The sequence below is a fragment of the Mauremys reevesii genome, linkage group 4 (genome assembly GCF_016161935.1).
Source record: "Mauremys reevesii isolate NIE-2019 linkage group 4, ASM1616193v1, whole genome shotgun sequence".
In the NCBI taxonomy this organism is placed as follows: Eukaryota; Metazoa; Chordata; order Testudines; family Geoemydidae; genus Mauremys; species Mauremys reevesii.
Genome location: NC_052626.1, coordinates 94,677,865 through 94,699,270, shown reverse-complemented (window position 1 = coordinate 94,699,270; position 21,406 = coordinate 94,677,865). Strand labels below are relative to the sequence as shown.

General features: G+C 41.4%; 1 protein-coding gene across 11 annotated transcripts in view; it reads left to right on the top strand.

The window, feature by feature from the left end:
* OVCH2 (ovochymase 2) overlaps window positions 1-21,406 on the top strand; it is a 71,071-nt gene that overhangs the window by 30,994 nt on the left and 18,671 nt on the right. For 8 of the 11 annotated variants that reach the window (XR_005597810.1, XR_005597808.1, XM_039535886.1 and 5 more), the window contains 5 exons: window positions 10,516-10,613; window positions 14,188-14,297; window positions 15,051-15,142; window positions 18,967-19,139; window positions 20,617-20,712. Coding sequence is in view for 9 of the 11 variants with exons in the window: in XM_039535885.1 (XP_039391819.1) it covers window positions 10,516-10,613; window positions 14,188-14,297; window positions 15,051-15,142; window positions 18,967-19,139; window positions 20,617-20,712 (569 nt within the window). In the remaining 2 variants the exon portion in view is untranslated. Of the gene's footprint in view, window positions 1-10,515; window positions 10,614-14,187; window positions 14,298-15,050; window positions 15,143-18,966; window positions 19,140-20,616; window positions 20,713-21,406 lie in introns of those variants that run through there. The other 3 variants (XM_039535887.1, XM_039535889.1, XM_039535888.1) reach the window with 3 other exon arrangements.

Genomic DNA, 21,406 nt, shown 5'->3' with positions numbered 1-21,406 from the left:
ACGCTGTCCATGAAGCTAACATATTTTTTCTACTAAGCTTGGCTGATGTCTGTTTTGCTAAACCAGTGAAATTATAGCAGTGATTTTTCCCTGTCACAAGTATGGTGTAAAATAAGTTTAAAAAAAATGTTATTCAGCTTCTAACTGGCAAAGCAGTTTCAGACTCTTCTGTATGTGTAGGATAATGAGCATTGCAGAGATAAATGTGTGAAATATGGGACAGTAATTAACTTAATGCAAAACAGCAGAGAGGCTAACTGGAAACATGAGGCCTGATTCTGTGCTACCTTGTATCGTCAACGACACCTATGTAACATGGGTGTCAGGGCTGTAACCAGGGCGGAGTGAGTGGGACAGCCACCCATGGTGTAAAGCCATGGGGGTGGAAAAATGGGGTGGCATGGGGGACATGTGGAGTCATGCGCCCCATAGTTTGAAAACCATCACCTCCTGCTGAGAGCTGGCATACATGAAGCAGGTGGGAGCTGCCTGGCACGCTCAGGCCCCTGGCTCTCCATGCTGGGGCACTGCCTGGCTGTGAAGCACTTTGAGATGTTCAAATGAAAGGAAGTAGATAAGTGCAAGTTATTACCTGTTTCCTTATTCAGTTGTGCAGAAAATCTAGGGGCAGTTTCTAACCCAAAGGAAGTCTTTGGTCTTTGTCAGTCTCAAATGCTTGTACTGTTCATAGCATTTGCAACTACTCTGCATTTGTTAACACTGGTCACCTTTCTGTGATAGAAGGATGTGTGTATGGGTGGTGGTGGTTGTTTGTTGTTGTTGTTTCTTAACCTTAAGAGTAAAATCAGTACTGGTAAGAAAAAACAGCTTCAAATATAAACTATTTCAAAGTATAGCTCACTCTGATATTTGTCATAGAGAAGCCCATGTCGGTCCTAATAGAATAAGTCATGCTAGCTCAGCAGTAACAGAAATTCACTGGAGACCAGGAAAAACCGAAGTGGTCCCAAAAGAGTGAAGTTGGGAAGGAGTATTATCCCTGTTAGCCCTCTATTCACAGGTAGTGGAATTTTCAAAGCTGGCTTCGAAAAATTGCACCACCGTTTGTGCAAGCAAATTGATCTTGTTGCAATTTTAGAAGCTAGCTTTGAAAGTTGAAAGCCTGGGGAGAAAGGTCCTAAGTGGTGCCCATGGAATTTCTGTGTGTTTATTGCAAGCGCACAGCCCTTTGAATATGGAGCCTGTTGTCTTGCCATTGTACTGTTTCTGTGCTCTGAAGGGTCAGCATAAGTACTTAAAGGGTACAGCAAATCAAGAGAAAACACTGTTAGACACAGTTATCTCCATCTGCTTCCTTACTTTAATTAATTGGAAGCAATAAAGCATAACTAAATGTTGCCATGTGAAGCAAGAACATTAGCCCTTTCAGTTTATATAGAAGGTGATAGTGGGAGCACAATGGTAGTGGGGGAGGAACTGGTGAATGAACCAAGTCTTTAGCAAGCAGTCTCAGTCCAAGAGAATTTGTCTTTGGGTTTAAATAATACTTGTGTGGGTGGGTGTGTGTGTGCAGATTCTCAATTACACCACTAAGGCCACTTTAGTCTTTTCTGGCAGTGTAAAAAGAGACTTACGACTAACTTTAACTTACATTTACTCCCATTTTAAGGCTCCTTTAATGCTGCCAAAGGGGCCTTACTTAAATAAATAAATAAATAAATAAATAAGACCCTTCCTGGTTTTCATCCAGGGAGTTCCAAGTACCACTGTAAGCATTAACAAAGTAAACCTTGCAGCTCCTGTCAGGCTGCTGTTATTGTTCCCATATTTCAGAGGATTAAATTGAGGCATATGCATGCTGCAATTTACCCAGAACCACATAATAAATAATTGGCAAAGCGGGAATAGAACCCATAACACGTGGCTCCCAGTTACACTTTCTGATCACTAGGCAACACTCCCTCCATAAGAATCTTATTTCCTGCAGTATGAGTTTCTTTAAGAAATTTGGTACAATAGACCCAGGTGAAAAGCACATTATTGTTATAAATAGGAACAGATGAATGGAAATGTTCTGTCATTGCACCACAATGCAGTACTCTCAGATCTTGTTCTGCACTCCACTTCATGTACCCCACATTAGATAAGGTAGAGTGAACTATTTCAGATCAAAGATAAAGTGCTAAACACACATTTCAATAGCTAAATGCTCTCATGCAGTGATTCTCAAACTGAAGAGCACTTGCCTGGGAATCTGCAGAGAGCAGGCAGCTCACACGGTGTTGGCACCTGCTTCTTGTTTCCAGGTTCTTCTAAAGCCTCTAAGCTCTTCATTGTGAGTAAGCAATCAATCTGAGGAAAAACAAGAAGGAGCCAGCCTACTGGCTATATTAGGGCCTGTTGCTATGGTCAGAAAGAGGAGTTGGTGAATAGGAATATCCCTTGATATAGTTTGTGAGCCCTAGTGATGCTCACCGTGTTCTATATTTTAGGAGTCTCCAGAGCCCTGTCAGAATAGCAGTGTGCATATGTAGCTGAACCTCACATTTTGTGTATATTCAGTAAACATACCACTTTAGGCTCTGCTTATGTGTGGCTCCTTCATATTATTGTTGTATACAAAGCAAAAGACACATCAAGGAGCCCCTCTTGGCCCCTAGGCTGGTGTTAGTATCCAGGTATTTCTGGCGTAGACATGGCCTCAGGGAGCAGAAACACCAACGCTGCTAGTGGGAGAGGAAGGGGAGCCAGCAACTGCTAGTGAGCAAACTTCAGGAGAGGCAGTGTCCAGTGGTGAATGGGACCAGGCTTCTGACAGCATGTGCGGGGGGAATATGGGAGAAAGGAGCCAGATAGGTTGCATATGGAGGAGGAGCAGGAGGCAAGGTAATACATGCCAGGTAAACCATGCACCGGACAGCAGGTACAGAGGAGTGGGAAAGAAGGGGACCAGGAAGCCTGTATAGAGGAATAAGGGAGGACAGAGGAACAAAAAAGATGGGAGGGAGAGATTAAAGGAAGAACCAAAGGAGACAGTATGAGTCATCAATTATTTTCAAGAAGGACAAAGTGATTATTATGTTAAAGTTAAAATGTCTAAACACCTTGGGTGAAAACCTGGCCTCACTAAAGTCAATGGTAAAATTCTTGTTGACTTTAGTGAGGCCAGGATTTCACTCCTTTACTTTTCTTTGTAAGCAATAGTAATTGGAGCAGGGATATTTTGCAATCACATGTGGGATCTTGGGTGGGAAGAGAGGGGGCCAGTAGGACAAGCTGCGAAGATGTGGTCTCCATGGTTTAACATAGGGCTTCTCAATTTTTGTTAATAATACACAATAGACTGAAAATATGTGCTAGTATATGAACAATTAGGAAGAGAAAAATGCACTATGACCTCTTTTCTTATGGTTCCTGAGATGTTTGGTTCATGGGTTTTTTTGGTGGTTCTTTGCAGAAGCACTCACTTAACACATCTATGCCCATTCTGAATGCCACATGTAGTAATTGGGGTGCGGGGGCAAGGAACAATAGCAAACAGTACTAAAGGTTGAAGATGAAAGACACTGTTAAAAGTTATGGATCCCTTTAGTAAGTGTGTATGAGTTATTGACAGAACTAAGAAATTTAAGCTGTAGCATGCCTAGTACGTTCCCCAGGGTTCTAATTAAAGCAGATAAAGACTTTCAGCCTCCTCTGAAAGCAGTTACTAATTCCATCACAAACAAGAAACAAGTGGATCCCACCAAAACAAAAGGCGGGGGATTTCAAATAGTTAAATGGATGCTCTGTGTGAACATACATCTCACAGGTTGTTTGGAAACTGTTTGCCAGAAGTGAGTTTTCAGTTATTGCCGTTTGTTATTCATGGCATGTTATGGTCATTTAAGTCATTGGTGGTTCTTCTTAATTGGATGATTAAAATTCTTACTAACAGACAAAGGGAAATCGAAGAGATTTTAAAGTGGCACTTGACAAACACTTCTGACACCAGATTTTGCCCAAATATGTAGTTGCCTGAGCATCAGCAAGACTTTCACTTTCCAGAAACATCCTTGCAGTTTAAAAGTCATGGTTCTGAATGTTTGTGGAAAATGAATAAAAAGGATTGCAAATACTCAGTTCAAATTCCCAGTTTCCATCCGAAAAACTGTCCACAAATCCTTTTGGCGATATGTACCCAGTTCTGTCTATGAACCTAAATGATCAAACATCTCTAGCTTAACCAGAAGTCACAGACTTGACACAGGAATTGCTGAGTGAAAGTCTATCACCTGTATTATACAGGTCATACTACATAATCAGAAGGGCCCCTGCTAGCCTTACAATCTGAAAATCTTGAACATTATGGATTCTGCTCTGATGTTATGCAATTCTTGTCCTCACGTGATAGGAGGATATTCCAGGTTACAATTGATCTCTGGAGAGTGCTTAGAGTAGGTAGGCTTGAGCCTGTTCCATTTTAATCCTATATACTGTGATCTTGACCCACTGCTATAAATTACCACTGATCATACATTCATGGTCATTTTCACCCATTCCCTTTTTTATGTCACCAGACTCTCTGCTACTTACTGTACATACTTTGGAGTCAGTTCAAACTGCACACTATCTGGTGGATTATTCAACCAACTAGTAAAGGGTACTTCAGTACTCCTGCCATATACGCTATGTGGAGCATGGTTTCAATATGTTATGATTGTTTTAATCATTAGTAGTGTTAATCAACACCTTAGGATCCCAGTCCTGGTCCCTCACAAAGTGTGTCACGGAGTCTGCAGCTGTTATCATTTCTGTGTCTCCTTCACTCTCCTCTGTGATAGTAGATGTGATATAATATAAAATCCAGGTGGACAAAATTCATCCCTGGCATAAGTGGATGCAATTGCCACTGAAGTCCGTGAGAATTGCACCCACTAGCTGAGGGCTGAAGTTGACTGTTGTGTGATAAATTAAAAACTAAACCTCCCCAAAAAAGTAAAGAGAAACTGTAGAACACAACTATGGGTCAGATCCAAATGGAGCGACTCCCACTGACTTCAACTGACTTTGTATCAGGCCCTATATTCTTGCCTGAAACAGCATAACTACACCAGTGATTTATTTGTAAATTTCCTAGAGGTGGGGACTAAGTTATGTAAATATCTCCAAGCCATGGATGGAGTTAAATTGCATGTCTTAATATACTTAGCAAATGATAACACAACCCACGATTAAATATATAAGGAAGGTAGGGGAAAAGTACATTTCTTGGCTGGAAAGTTATTGAACATTTACAGCCAAAGATTGGATAGTTTCAAGAGGGGAATTTCCTTGACTCCCCCTCCTATAAATAAATTACTGAAATATGGTAAGGAATGTCTGGTTATGTAAGTGGATGAAAGGTCAACATTTCTCAGATGTTGTACAGTACATATTCTCTAAAAGAGGAAACTAGCCTATTGAAATTGCAGATGTGCTTTTATTTTATTAAGGGCCTCTTTCCTTGTGTGTAATCAACAACAGAAGCTGTAAAACCATCTGTTTTTATATTCTTTGGTAAATGTTATGTAATAGTTGCAGCTATTTCTTTTGGACAAACTTGAGTCCCCTCTAAATTATACAGGTGCAAATCAGGAGTAACTCAGGGCTAGTGTACACTGGCAACATTAAAGCGCTGCCGCGACAACGCTTTAACATGGCTTATGTACTCACAGCAGAGCACTGGGAGAGAGCTCTCCCAGCACTCTTAAAACCCCCACCTCCACTGCATTCCCACCTCCACTGCATTCCCAGCGCTGATGCACTGTCTACGCTGATGCTGTACAACTCTGAAACTTGCGGTGCTCGGGGGTTGTTTTTTCACACCCCTGAGCGAGAAAGTTGCAGTGCTGTAAAGTGCCAGTGTAGACAAGCCCTCAGTTTGAAATCAGTAGAGTTACACTGGGGTGAAACTGGAATGAGAGGAAAATCAGGCCCTCGGGAATTAAATTCCAGGGGCAGCTCTGTCTAAATCATCCTGAATCGAATTCCTTTCAAATAAGAAGGGTTGGATTTACAAGGGTAATGAAATTGTAATATCTATGGATGAGTGACTTAGTGGAGTTCCAAGTTTTAATTTTGTCTAACCATTAAAACTTGAATTCTTGCCAATGATCTCTTATGAGCAATTTAACAAGTGTGACTAGGTGACCTTTTAAAAGCTTTAACTCATTGTAAAAATGTTTTGCTCATTTAAAAGTCTTTCCTGTGAGACCTCTAGCAGCCTAAATACCCTCCAGCATTGGAACTGATTGTAAATTAACTGCTTGGGGTGTCTTTGTTTTGTTTTTTGTCCTGTGGCAGTAAGACCAAAGGGTGAGCATACTCACCACCTAATCATTTGTGTTGGATAGGAAGTGAGGCAAACTCCATACCCAGTGTCCTTTTCTGGTAGTGGGATAAAATAGGAGGCAAATCACAGCCTCTGATCTTTCTGACGCTCTGATGTCTGCAAATGGGGCCCTGCCTTTGCTTGGGTCCAAATCTTTATGCCACTGAAACAAATAACCGCTTGCTCAAGCGGTGATCAGATAAAGACAATTGCCCATTGCTGTTTGACTTTAGCTGCTATGTAATGAACGTTTTGAGTATTTTTTGTTCTTCTGCAAAACAACCAGAGTTGTTTCAAATTTTGTAATACTAAAAAAGTGTTTAGGCTTCAACTGAATAAGATTCAGTTCTAAAGACAGGGATTTTCCATCTTCTTTGCCTGTTCTTGCTGGTAAATGTGTTCTTTGTGTGATAATCTGAGAGAGAGGAAGCAAGGCCCTGGTGCATTTGAAGTACAATGGAATTCAGACTTGTTTATAATACCTGAAAATGAAATATACAGCTGGAAAAGTGACAGGATGGGCAGTCAGGCATTGGCCAGCACTGCAATACTGGGATTAGAGATGGGCTCAAGCTGTTAAATCCAGACCTGGATTTCAAACATCCCAAAGTTCCTGGGCTTTTGGGTTCAAGGGTTTGGTTTGACCTATTATAAATATAGTGACCATTTGGAAAATACAAATCTAGATCTGGGTTTGGATTCTGAACACGTAGAAGAGGATGATCAAATTCAGGGTTTCTGTTCTGGCCCATGTTTAGTCTGTATGGAATGAGACTTGTGATGCTGATTGCCAAGGTTGCAAGTTATGGGAGCGACAGCAGCCAAGCAATGGAGAATGAGGATGGGTTTATCAGTGCCTTTGTCTGGAGCTGCTATTGCATCTTATCCAATGTGCAGCAGGGCAAAGATAAATAGGCAGTGGAAGAAGAGAACAAAGAGCAGTTAGAGAAGGCAAGAGCCTATGCTCCTCTTTTGTTGTCTTAGACAAGAGACAGAGTGTATAGTACATGTTGTTCTGTGCCGTTCCCCTTGGACCTCCTAGGTCACTGCACAGTAAGTGTTTCCTCTCTGTATTCTAAATTCCAAACGAGCTGACTGCTTATTCTTATTGTAAGTGACACTGTGTGAATACATTGTCATATTACCAATGAGAAATAGATATGTCAGGCTCAGTGTCGTATGGAAAAATAAGTAGTTACACTGTAGCTGTTAGACTTTGTGATCCTGAAAGATGTCACTGTGATGGGCTAATCAGTGACCTCTTCATTATATGCAGTTGATGTTTATTCTTTTCTTTGCAAAGCAGGTACAAGTTGTCAGAAAAAGGCAGCCCTCAGGACCAGCAAGGAAACGGGGTCTTTTTTTAGCAGAAGAGCAGCTGTTCAAGGCTATTTCTAGGATAAGATCTGTATACAGTTGAGTTTGGTTGAAAATCAGGAAGCGAATGGCAAGAATCTATAACGGAATAATGGATCAAGTGGTCAGTGCTGAAGCGGTGAAGTTTGGAGTGTGCGATTGTGAAATTAATGGCTGATTAGGAAGTGGCATGTGCACTGCACATGAGAACATGTTCGGAAGAGATTGAAGTTAACAGGCAAAATCATATTTATGTGATCAGTGGGGAATTATTTATTTTCAGAGCGTGAATGAAAGAAAATATATGTGCCCCTATGAAAATGGTAATCATAATCTTAGTAATGAAATGTCCTTTTTGTTTCTTGTAAAGGAAAAAAATTGGCACATTATCTGTTTGCATTGTGGAGTTATGTCATTTTTTAGAGCCTGTGTGGATATGTGTATTTCGGTGGACTCTGAATTTGCTCAAGATTTTAGATAGCTAGATATATAGAAATACGTACGTATTGTTCGTCTCATATCTTCTCAGATTTTAATGTACACCCTGTGCAGGGAAGAGTGTTATTGCCTTTTGTTTTTTGTGGGTATGGCTACACTAGGAAAAATGGTGTCTTTTACAACATGACAGCTGAGGGAGCCTAGGATTTACGTTGACAAGCTAAACTGAGGTAAAACTTTAACTTGCCCTGACTGCAGTAAGATTTTACAATCTGTTAGTGATCATTGTAAGAGTACATCTTTTTTCCCAGTTTAGATAAGACTTGTACCTTTATTTGTGTCTTTCAGATTTCCTAGGATTATTTATTTTCTTCAGTGATAACACAAACTGTGGTGATACCTAATTTTGGTCCTTATGTATTTTATACAAGTTCACTTTTGCTATACTGATATTTTGGTCAAATCTGTTTTATTTTGTTCCAAATATTTCAAACCAGACTATAGTTGCTTACTAATTTAATGAGGGGAAAAAAAAGAATAAATGGTGATGCATTCTCTTTTCTAGGCTTCTCAGTGCAACCTGTCTACTCTGTCTTGTTTAGGCTCCTTAGTACAAAATTTTCAAAAGCAGCAAAATGATTTAGGAGCCTAAGTCCCATTTTCAAGAACACTTTGACTCACAATGAGACTTAGGTTCCTGTGATATGTCAGGTCCAAAGGTCCAGGTTTTTAAGGGTATTTAGGTGTTGCTTCACTCAGCATTACAAGTGTTGCACTGCCCTAAGTCCCATTTTCAAAAGTGACCTTGGCGCTTAGGAGTCTCCTTGAAAGTCAGTGGGACTTAGTTTCCTAAGTACTGAAGTCACTTTTGAAAATGAGACCAACATTTAGGAACTTGAGTGTCATTGTGAGTCAAAAGTACTTCAAGAATTAGGAGCCTAAGTCCCTTTGACTTTTTCAAAGAGACTCTTAAGTGTCAAGTTTGTTTTGCGGTGCTGTAGCCATGTTGTTTCCAGTATATTAGAGATTATCTCACCCACCTTCTCTCTCCCCTAAGTGTCAAGGGCACTTTTGAAAATGGGACCTTGTCATCTATATCAATTAGACCTGGCAACGCTGAGTTGAACAACACTGAAATACCTTTAAAAATCTGGGCCTTAGGTGCCTATGTCCCTTTGAAAATAGGACTTTGATTCTGCACTTTTGAAAATTTTACACATAGGCTCTTTGAGTCAGGGACAGTCTTTATTTTGTGTCTTGTACAGCTTGAACACATAATAAGAACATAAGAACGGCCGTACCGGGTCAGACCAAAGGTCCATCTAGCCCAGCATCTGTCTACCGACAGTGGCCAATGCCAGGTGCCCCAGAGGAAGTGAACCTAACAGGCAATGATCAAGTGATCTCTCTCCTGCCATCCATCTCCATCCTCTGACAAACACAGGCTAGGGACACCATTCCTTACCCATCCTGGCTAATAGCCATTTATGGACTTAACCACCATGAATTTATACAGTTCTCTTTTAAACGCTGTTATAGTCCTCGCCTTCACTACCTCCTCAGGTAAGGAGTTCCACAAGTTGACTGTGCGCTGCGTGAAGAACTTCCTTTTATTTGTTTTAAACCTGCTACCTATTAATTTCATTTGGTGACTCCTAGTTCTTGTATTATGGGAATAAGTAAATAACTTTTCCTTATCCACTTTCTCCACATCACTCATGATTTTATATACCTCTATCATATCCCCCCTTAGTCTCCTCTTTTCCAAGCTGAAGAGTCCTAGCCTCTTTAATCTTTCTTCATATGGGACCCTCTCCAAACCCCTAATCATTTTAGTTGCCCTTCTCTGAACCTTTTCTAGTGCCTGTATATCTTTTTTGAGGTCAGGAAACCACATCTGTACACAGTATTCGAGATGTGGGCATACCATGGAGATGTGGGCGTACCATAGTCAATATATTTCTCAGATCTGCTGTGTTGGCTAACATAAAATACAGTAAGTGAACTTCACATACACCAGCAATAAGAACTGTGAAAACTGTAGTGACCTAGAATTACAACCAATTGGTTTTCTCTGGTGTGATGCTATTATATGTGTACTGTATTAGCTAGATATCAGTTAGGGGAGCATGCAATAATTTACAGTTCTGCTATTTGTCTTGAATTGTCTGTTTATTTTTTCTGTGAGACTTCAGAAAATATTTAGCAACAAAGACCTCAGTAACTTTAGGTTTATGAAGGTATCATGCTTGGTTAAATTTGGAAAATTTAGTTGTGCCCAGTAAACGCTTTATGGCTGGATTAATGAGTAACCTTCACTTTAATTAGTCAATTGCTGGTCTCCCACAGCGTTATTTTCTTCTTTCCCCCTATAAAAACTCTTCCCATCTTTACTTGGTCACTTACAGCCTCAAAATGCCAGTAGCCCTAGGCAAGCTGCTTTTATTCGTGATTGGGATAGTTTGCCTTAGAGAAGGAAACTCCGTGCCACTGCGTCTACAAAAAGGTAGGATCAAAATTTAATCATTTTCTAAAGGCAAAAGCCTAGATTCTCAGATGGTGTAAAACAGTCTAGTTCCATGGAAATAAAGGAGTTACACTAATTTATACCAGTTGAGAATCTGACCCTAAGTCATGTCTGTCCACAGCAGAGGTTTTCAAACTGTTGGGTGCGTCCCTCTAAAGGAACACAGAGGAACATTGGGGTGGCGAGCAGCAACGCCAGGTGGCTTGGGCTTCAGCCTGGCATGGCAGGGCTCAGAGAGGGAACGCCACCTCCATCCTGTGACTAATCTCTTTTTGTGTGGTTGAGGGGGGGAGCGCAACCAAAAATTGTAACTCAAAGGGGGAGGGGGCTCAGCTCAAAAAGTTTGAAAACCGCTGGTCTACAGTATGAGGTTTAATCCACTCCTTTTGTTATGTCACTGCCTGTCTATGAGTGGACACTTGAGAATAAAAGTATTTTTCGGTTTAGCTTAATTGTTCCTTTAACAAGCTGAATTAAATCAAAATAAGACCTTCACAGGTTTGCACCAAAATCTGTACAGATGTAGTCTCCAGATTAAAACTGATGTCATTATTTCAATGCCAATTGTATGTTACCAACCCAAAGTCTTTACTTCAGTTGAAATGAAATGACTTGGACTAGCTCCTCTTTTAAATTGTCTTGTATTTTAAAATCCCAGAGTGTACTCCATTTGGACCAATTTTGGGGGGGAAAATCCTGAATATTCCTAATTATTTCATTTATGTAGATTATTTGTTTCACTTTTTATATGGGTGTCAAGACACAAGCCACTGTTGGAAATGTCTCTCCAGCCACACCAGGTAGAAATATAATGACTAATCTGGATTGTTTCCACAACTGTGTCCAATTTAATCACATTTCATGATTTTTTTAATTGTTGTTTGGTTTAGGAATATGGCAATCATTATTAGAAGTGTTAACAGTCATGTTGTGGATTTCTATCAGTCTCTTACTGTAGAATACAAAAATATGCCTGTGGTCAGCTGGGTCTGATTCCAATTACAGTCTGAGAATCCAGAGAAACTCCAATGCAGTAAATCCATATGAGATCAGAATCAGGCCAATTATATTTTTTTTGTGAACTCAATTTCACTTGTGCAAAAGGGTAAATTAAATATCAGGCTTGATTCACTGAGGCAGCAATATAATTGTTGTTTTGTAAAGAGTGTGTGTGTGTGTGTGTGTGTGTAGACAAAATATTCTGATAGCAATAGGACTAAGTTTTATTGGTGGTGGAGTTCCAAAGCTTGCAGCAAACTATCCAGTTCTGGCAGATGCTTGCAAAACTGAACTAGTGAAAAGGGAAATTTTGGAGTTGCATTGCTCAAACCCAGCAAATTACCATAGTTCCCATGTTTTTTTTATTTTAATGTTTTCACGCATATTGAAGTCAAAAGTGTCCCTGGAGCATTTTATTACAAATACAGCCAGCTACTCTTGGTATCCTAAATGATGGCACATATTACTGCAGCATTCTGCCACACAAGTGGTTGCATTGCAGAGATAGTTGAGATAACCCTATATACATGGTCTGTTAAGTGCTTTGGAGACTTTTGACTTCACTGAAAATTTTCACACAGTTTAAAATAGAAAAGCAAAAATGGGAATTATGGGTAATATGCTGGGTTTGGAAAATGCATCAAAAATGCCCTTTTCATTAATACAGATAGCAAGTAGTTGCTGAAGTTGGAAGGATTGCATTTAGCTTTGCAATAAACCTCTATAAACTCATATTATTGCTGTAAATGTTTTTTTGTACCACACATTTAAAAAATATAAATATATCTCTGCCTTAGAGAGCCGAGCTGAGTGGGAGCAGAGTTAGGCCAGTGCTGAATGCTTTTGAAAAGTCCACCCATAAATTGTTGATTTATCAAAGCCTATGTAGTGGGTAGGTCAACCCCATTTGTCCAAAATGTTTTGAGGGATGCAAAAAAGTTTGGCTAAATGCATGGTCCAATAATTGAGGGAGTTAGTGGAACAGCGATTCATTCCCAAAGTTTGTATAAAAGGGAATTTCAGATTAAAGGGGTTTTAAGTGTTTCTAAATATATTTTTCCTTGTTTGCCTCCTAATATTTGTTCATGGCAGAAGAAAAGTCATATTAGTAAAAATAAAACATGAGAACACCCAAATGGAGAGCTCCTGTAGTATGTAAACAGTTGCTCTTGGCTGGTCTAATACAAGTTCTGTACATTAGTGATTGCCTTCAAATCTCAGAACATATAGCCATGGGGTGAGTCATTGATCTCATGCATGAAGTACTTAGAGATAGAGCTGGTTTTACATGAGGGGGCACTCACCTGTCAGGGATGACTAGGTTTACATGGTCCTGCCTCAGCACAGGGTGGGGGCTGAACTAGAGGACTTCTCGGGGTCCCTTCCAGTACCACATTTCTATGAATCTATAACCAATTGCAGGTTAAACCAATTCTGTCAGACTTTTGCTCCACTGCTTCCCTCCATTAATTAGCCAATAAAGTGCACTTTGCTGGCAAATTCAAGAATGTAAGACAAATTCTGAGGCTCTAGTCCCGCAGCCTGAGCTGCACTCCTGCATTTCAGCAGAGCCCCACTGAAGTCAGTAAGGCTCTGGACAGGTGAAGTATTCCACCAGTGTGAAACTGATTGGAGGATCGGGCTTGAAGATGGGTTCACTTTGTCTCACGGGGTGTAGAAATGAGTCCCCATCTTCCCTCTACCATGAATGACCCCATAAAATGCTTACAATCTGAAAAACAGGGAGTGCAGCTATCGGAGGAAAAGATGGGAAAGCCTAAAAATGGCTTCATAGTGTAAGAAAAAATGCAGATCTGCCCTCCCCTCTCAAAATGAAGGAAGCTGATGCCACTACTCAGAAATACAGAGCAGAGCAAACAGAAATCTCACAATATCAGTGTCCCATGATGTATTAGAACATATCAAAACTGTTCCCTGGATTTGTGAGTACTTCAAAGCAGGGCTGAAGAAAAGCAGCACTGGAGCAGCTTTTGTCACCTTGAAAGCTGAAGTTTCTTTCTGACTGTGCAGGCACAAAAAATGGAGAACCTGAGGCCTGGTCTACATGAGGACATTAGGGGAAAAATCCACACTCCTGAGCGATGCAGTTAAACCGATCTAACTCCTGGTATAGACAGTGCTAGGTCGACAGGAGAATTCTCCCATCAACCTAGCTACTGCTTCTAGGAGAGGTGGGTTACCTATGCCGACTGGGGAGCCTCTCCTGTCGGCATAGATAGCTACTTCACTGAAGCGCTACAGTGGTGCAGCTGCAGCATTTTAGATCCAGAATAAAAAGGCAATGAGGAAACACAGAATTATTCCTGATCCTATAGAGACCAAGCACATTAATGAGTGTTCAGTGGGAGTTGATTATATGAGAGGACTACAGGATTGGTCCCTTATGTCTCCTACTTGATTCTACCCCTGAATGTCTGCATGCTTGTTGGTGTTGAAATCTTTGGTGCTAGAGAGTCAAGAACAGAATGATACACACAAACTCATTTTCTTTCTTTCTTTTTCTTTGATTTGATTTGGTTTTGGTACTGTTCAGATTCTAGGTGTGGACAGAAGCCACATGAAATGAAGCCATGGAATAATTTCAACCACCTTACTCGCATTGTTGGTGGGAACCAGGTGAAACAAGGCTCGCATCCATGGCAGGTTAGCGCAAGGGAATGCGGTTTTATCCTGTGCCACTTTGGGAACAAAGGCCCAACTTTTCATAGATGTAACAGAAGCAGAAAGACCGGGGTACTTTGTGCTCATTGGCACATCTGGTGCTCTATTGTTGAGTTCCATGCTGCTTTTAGCAAGAGCAGTGAAGCGGACAGAAGGCAGGAATAATTTCCACTCTCTCCAAGTTCCTAGAAACTTTTGTTATGTTTATTATTGGGTCTTAAAGGGAGTCTGTAGCTGGTTTGTTGTAAATAGGAATGGGTGAACTTGTTTGGAAAATAAAAGAACCATCACATACCTCCAGAGAATGTAGTGATTGGGAAGAGGGTGGTGCCTTGTACTGTTTGGTGGTCTGAGACCGCAAACTCATTTCACATAGGACCCCAAACAGCTGTGAAGGCTTCTGGCAACTTGTCTGAATTAGGATCAATAATGTATAGAGTCTAAACAACCCAGTCCCCTGCTGAATATGTCTATCTTTTTGCCTCTGTGAAATATATATAATTTGTACTCGTGTCACAAAATTGTTTGGAGATAAAACTAAACACCTACTGGGGCTCAATGGGACACCATTCTAAGAGCTGAGGACACCAAACCCCACCCAAATGCCAAGAAGTATTGCTGAATTTTCTTAAGCAGTGTTAACTGTAATGTGGTGAAGGCTTTGAGAATGCTCTCTCTCCTAGATTAGATCAGATGTACAGATTTTTAACATGACAGGCATTCTTTATAATGCAGGTTTCCTTGAAACGATGGCAAAGGCATTTCTGTGGAGGCACCATTGTTTCTGCTCAATGGGTGGTCACGGCAGCTCACTGTGTTTTAGACAGGTATGGATGAGGAATTTCACTACAGGGCTGCAAGTGAAGAAAAGTGTATTGCTAGTAAAAGTGCTTGCGCTATGGCATTTGTCTGTGGAAATTGTTTACAGACACCAATAACCTTTCCATCTGAAAAATACTGGTTGCAAATTGAATTTTTATTGGGTGTGTGGGGGGGTGGTGTGTGGAAAAGAACTCATAAAAGTTCACAAGCAATTTAAAAGAGGAAAATACACCCAAAGAGTAGTAAGGAGCAGCTGTGTTGTTTGGGGGTGGGAATATGCATCCAGTTATACCAATGGAGTGTAATACTTCTGTAAAGGTTACTTACCCTTAGAAGCAGCATAATGCAAGTCACTAAGGGCTCAATCCTGCCTAATTGCATGCCACAAACTTCCAGTGAAATAACCGGGAATTTTGAAATGCAGGATCAGGCTCTTCAAAAGAAACAGACCTTAACAAAAACTGGAATCTTGCTGGATGAAAGATGTCCAATGAAATCCAGGGTGCTAATGGAAGAGAGCTAGAGACTCAGTATGTGGCACTCTTACCTCTGAGTACAAACTGGGTCCCATTATAGAACGAGGGAGTGCACTGCTGCTGGAGAGTCTCTTCGCAATTAACAATGATTGATACCTTTGATCTAGCCTCCCATGGTATGACCCATCTTGAGGGAACCCAGGGTTATGAGGCTCCTCGCTACAACCTGCCCTTAGCGTGAGGAAGCCTTGTCTATGCCTGTTGTAGATCAGTTCCCTATTTCCATGGGCAACACAAGCACTTTCTCTTCTTTAAGGCTTGCAGGTTCCATTGTCACTCTATAGATTAGCGACTGGCACACTCCAACCCTTGAGCCCACCAAGCATCTCTCTGGAGTGTCCAGCCTCTGGTCCACTGACTGCATATTTGCAGTAGTCACAGATTTGCTGCTTCCAAAGAAGCAGCATGCCCCAGCTTGCCAGTTCCTCCTCAGATCACGACTCCACCTAACACACAGCACTTAGATATGTGTATTGTGAAATCAAGGATAAGATTATTTAACAAAGTAGAGATTCGGGTAGTACCAAAGAGAAGTATTGGAAACAAATGGTTACATAAAATATAAAATAACACACATTCTAGAGCCTACACATAATCATGTCTTGTAGAGTATTGAGCACCCAAAATCCTTGCAGCACTTTACAGCCCGGCTTGGCTGTGGCCTTCTCTGAGACAAGCTTGCTGTCAACTTGCTTCCTTGGTGACAGGCCTAGTGTGTTCCTTTGCACTCCAAGATATACCAGAACAACCCTTAGTCTTTTATTCATAAGTAGGGAATTCCCCTGCTGTTTGTTTCATCCTGTAGATTTCCTCTCTTGTCGATTTTTGCAGACTTAGGGTATGTCTACACTGCCCATGTTACAGCATGGCAGCGGCAGCTCTGAGACATGGGCAGTGTAGTCACGCTTTATCGCTGGGTCAGAGCTCTCCTGGCAATGATAAACAGGGCCGGCTCCAGACCCCAGCGCGCACTTGGGGCGGCATTTTACTGGGAGGGCGGCAGGTGGCTCCGGCGGATCTTCCGCAGTCATGCCTGCGGACCCTCCGCAGGCATGTCTGCAAGAGGTCCCCCGGAGACGCGGGACCGGCGACCGGCAGCGCGCCCCCTGCAGCATGCCGCCGTACTTGGGCCGGCCAAATTCCTAGAGCCGCCCCTGATGATAAATAACCACCCCAAATGAGGGGTGATAGCTTTATTGCTAGGAGCTGCGTTCCTGGTGATAAAGTGCTGTCTATGGTGGCACTTTTCAGTGCTAAAACTTTTGTCGCTCGGGAGGTGTTTTTTCACAGCCTTACTTAGCCCTTAGCTCAGTATGCAGATAGGCATACACTGTGAGGCATACAATACACACTACCCAAATGGCCAGACAGGGAGATAAATGTCTGTTACCTCCTGCCTGAAAGGAACATTTCTGAGGTATGTCACCTCCTGGTGACCTGCCTCCAAGACCTTAAGAACATAATTTTCAGTATAGATACATAACTCCTTAATTATCCATCCATACATGTCAGAATGATGATTATGAGGTACTGGCTCTCAGTAGAGACCTTACATATTATCTTTTGGTGAACTATTATGAATCTATCCGAATCAGGGGATCCCTGTAAAACCGTATATACTCCCTGTGTCCTCTGCCAGTTGGCATCAAGGGGTCCCTGGGTCACACATAGTAATTAAAGATCCCGCAGCAGCAGGGCCAGCTCCAGACACCAGCTAAGGAAGCAGGTGCTTGGGGTGGCCAATACAAAGGGGCGGCATGTCCGGGTCTTCAGTTGGAATTCGGCGGCAGGTCCCTCAGTCCCTCTCTTCCTCTTTGAGCTGCCGCTTAAGTGCCACCGAAGAGGAAGAAAGGGAGTGAAAGACCCGCTGCCGAACTGCCACTGAAGAACGGAGTGGCCAATTGGCCTTTTTTTTGTTTGTTTGTTTGTTCCGCCGCTTGGAGCGGCAGAAAACCTGGAGCCAGCCCTGCGCAGAAGGGAGCTGAGGGGAGAGGAAGGAGCTGAATTAGCCTCAGTTTCTATCCCTTGGCTTAAGCCCTATGAAGTAGCACTTTCATTAAGAGATCAGAAAGCTACCAATGCTTATAAATGTATAACAGTTACTTTTAAAAAATTAAGAATGACTCATATCGCTGAGCAGATTCATCAAAGGGACGGGGGTTCAGTTTTGACCGTTAATAGGAAAATGCCTTGTCTGGTTACTACCTGTAAATAATTTTAACAAATTAGGCTGGGATTTTCAGAGGCATCTAAGGGAGTTAGGTGCTAACTTGCCACAGAATTGGCACCTAACTCCTTTAGGTGCATTTGTAAATCCCAGCCTAAGGAGATGAAAACTGAATTTCTCTATAGGAAACCAGCACTTCCTAACTACTGAAGTGTCTAATCTATATGTGCAGTAGTTTTGTGTAACTACTGTATTGCATTGCTAATTTCATTGAGATCTAGGATGGAATCCATTTCTATGCAGAGAGCCAGCACAGGGATGATATACCACTTAATGGCACTTATGCCCTCACAATAGGGTCCAAATGGGAATTAAATAGTGTGAAGGGCAGTGCTTTCCTCTGCACAGTGGTGAATTTCACCCTTACTGTTAGGACACAGAACTGGGAATATTTTGATCTGGGTTCTAGTCCTGATTCTGCCACTGACTCACTGGATGATCCTGGGGAAGTCACAGGTTAGTTTCTCTGTGGCTTAGTTTTCCCATCTGAAAAAAAAATCATGATCTAATATTGAGAGCACAGGGCTAGGAATAAGCAAGTTCCTGGGTCTGCCACTGACTTGCTGTTTTGCTTGAGCAAGTCACTACTGTGTGCCTCAGTTTCCCCATCTTTGCTTACTTCATATGGGTATTGTGAGGATAATCTATTAATGTTTGTAAAGTGCTTTAAGATCTGTGGATGGGAAGTGCTACATAATGGCAGTCCTTATCAAAGTTGTATGTTATAAAGACTGAGGGGATGTCTACACTGCATTTGGAGGTGTGATAGCTGGATTCAAGCTAGCTCCTCGGGTATTTTCAGCATCAACAGCAGTCAATCTGCAACAGCACAGGCCTCAGCATGGGCTGTACAAGCCCACTCAGGATGCTGAGTATTTACCCAGATAGCTTGTGCATGCTGAAGTCCATGCTTTACTGCTACCTAAAGTAAAGCTAGCTTGGAGGTGTCTGCACATGCTGCAATCTCACCTCTGATTGCAGTACAGACATACCTAAGAGTGCCTATATTTTTCATTGTCGCATTTTTCTACTTTTACTCTTTAAACGTTTACTTTCTACCCTACAGACAGTTACGCGATTACCTGAACATCACTGCTGGAGAACATGATTTAAGTCTCATGGATGAAGGAGAGCAGACGCTACCAGTTAAAGCCATCATTAAACACCCAAATTTCAACCCCAAAAGACCAATGAATTATGATATTGCCCTTGTGAAGCTGGATGGTGCTTTCAACTTTAGTAAGGCCACAATTCTATACAATAGTTTGCAATTATAAATATCAAGCTCACAGACCTCCCTGTTAAACATTCTTGTTAAAGCATAACTCCTAAGGAGAAATATTTTATGCATAATTTTAAATGCATTTCTTCACAGAAAAAATAATTGTACCATAATATATGCAGCATAATGGAGACGGAGAAAAAAGAATACATCAGTGTGTATGGCCTTTGTGTTTTGGAGAAAGAGTAATTAAAGGTCTGGAGGCAAGTCAGAAAAATAACATTGAATAGACTTAATCACATGGAGCAGAACCTTGAAGAATAGGGTATTACTCATTGGGAGTACAGGTGTTAGAATTTGGCCCTAAGTATTTAACTGAAATGCTTGTGTTGAAAAGAAATTAGGTTTGTGTGTCCACCGAGTGGCACTCCCAGTATGTTCCAGTGGGGCCAGATTAAGGCAATTCAGGGCCATAGACGGTGGTGCTGGAACAATTTGTATACAGGGGGTGGTGAGAGCTGCTGCACCAAACTGTAAACCCCGTATATAATGAAAACCATGTCAAGCCAGGGGTGTGGTAGCACCCTTTGTTCCAGCATCTATGGCCCTAGACATAACATGACATAGGCCATTTCTATGGTCCTGCTGCCATGTCATCACCCCACTAACCACTTGCAGTAGAGGTGACTGGAGTTCCCCTCTCCTTCCCATAGAGGCAGACAAAAGACATGGAGTTCTTTGTAAACCCAGTAGTGACAGCATGGACCCATCTCCATTTGGGAGTAGGAAACAGAGGCAGGGACAGCAGCTTGCATTCGTTTTTTCAGTATTTATTCCAGCAGTCAAGGTTGGCGAGCTGGGCCCACTGCACTCTCTCATTTTACACAGGGATGTCTCCTGGAGTAGCATTGACAGTGCCTTCTGGAGCAGTGTGTCTTGGTGTTAACACCACATTGAGATGCATGAGCCAGTTATCTCTCTCAGACCTATTGTTTCAGGTTCTCTGCAGACTCAGCCACGCATTACTATGTTGTTTACATTTGGTTCACATTTGCATGGTTTCCTTTGTGACCACGAGGACCAGATTTTTTTTTTTAATAGGAAAATTTAGATTCTGTTATAGACAGATAATTTGAGAATCTGAGGGCCTGGGTCTATAATACCTGACTTAATCTGGTCTTCCATTATGGCAACACAATGAACCAATGAATTCTCAGATTAAAAGAATATATTCATCCAATAAAGCACCAGGAAAGAAGGTAACCTCCTCAGAGGTGCTTTGAAAAACAGGCATTGGTTATCATACGCTGAGGCATGAATGAGTTTCCAGCAGCTTGTAACAGCTGTCTTTTTCAGATTAACCCTCTGATAGATGTCACGATAAACTGCAGTGCTATTTTATTTAAAGGATTAGTTGAGAAGTAGAACAAAGCTTGTGTACTTAGGCTCTTCTTTCAAATGTTTAACAAGAAATTCCATGTATATTCATGGTAGGTTCATCAGTTTTCCCAGCCTGCCTTCCTGATGTGGGTGAAAAGTTTGATCCGGGAGATGTTTGTACCACTTGTGGTTGGGGCCGTCTAAAAGAGAGTAAGCCACTGAAGTAACTTTTTAATTTTCTTAGTACTGCTTATAAGCTCCTTTATTTTCTTTTCTATTTAGATGTTTAGCAGCATGTGCAGCATGTGCAGCCATCAGATCTACAGACCAGACAAATGGTGTAAACTCTGAGAGAGAGTTCTTTTAACTGGGATTATAAGGCTTTGCATTAGACATTTTTCTGACTCTTCAGTTTTGTAACATATTAGGTTGGGTCAGCTTGTATCTGAAAGTCAGAACACAGACAATTTAGGCATCTAGGCCACAAGTGGGCCAGGAAGAAAACAGCAGCTAAGAATCAGAATTGGAACCTCAAAACAGGGCTTAAGTGGTACAATGGCTTTGTGTGGCCCCTCTGCACTGTGCACAAGAGTAAATTTCACCCTGAGTGTTACAGAAGTACCAGTAGTTTGCCAAAGGAGGTTGTGGAAGCACGCGGTATAAATTCAAGTCCTACTACATATCCAAGTATTTTATTTTGAACATTTGAACTTTTCTTTTAGTTCAACTGTCTGAGGGTGGAATAGTTTTGCTTTTTCTTTAAAGGAGAACTGAAATTCTTCCTATATGTATCAATAAGGGTTTTATAACACACTTAAAATACATCTGTGGTATATATGAAAATCTTAACATCAGGAGTTGTATTTCATAGTTACAAAAATAATCCAGTTTCATAGGGTGAAAA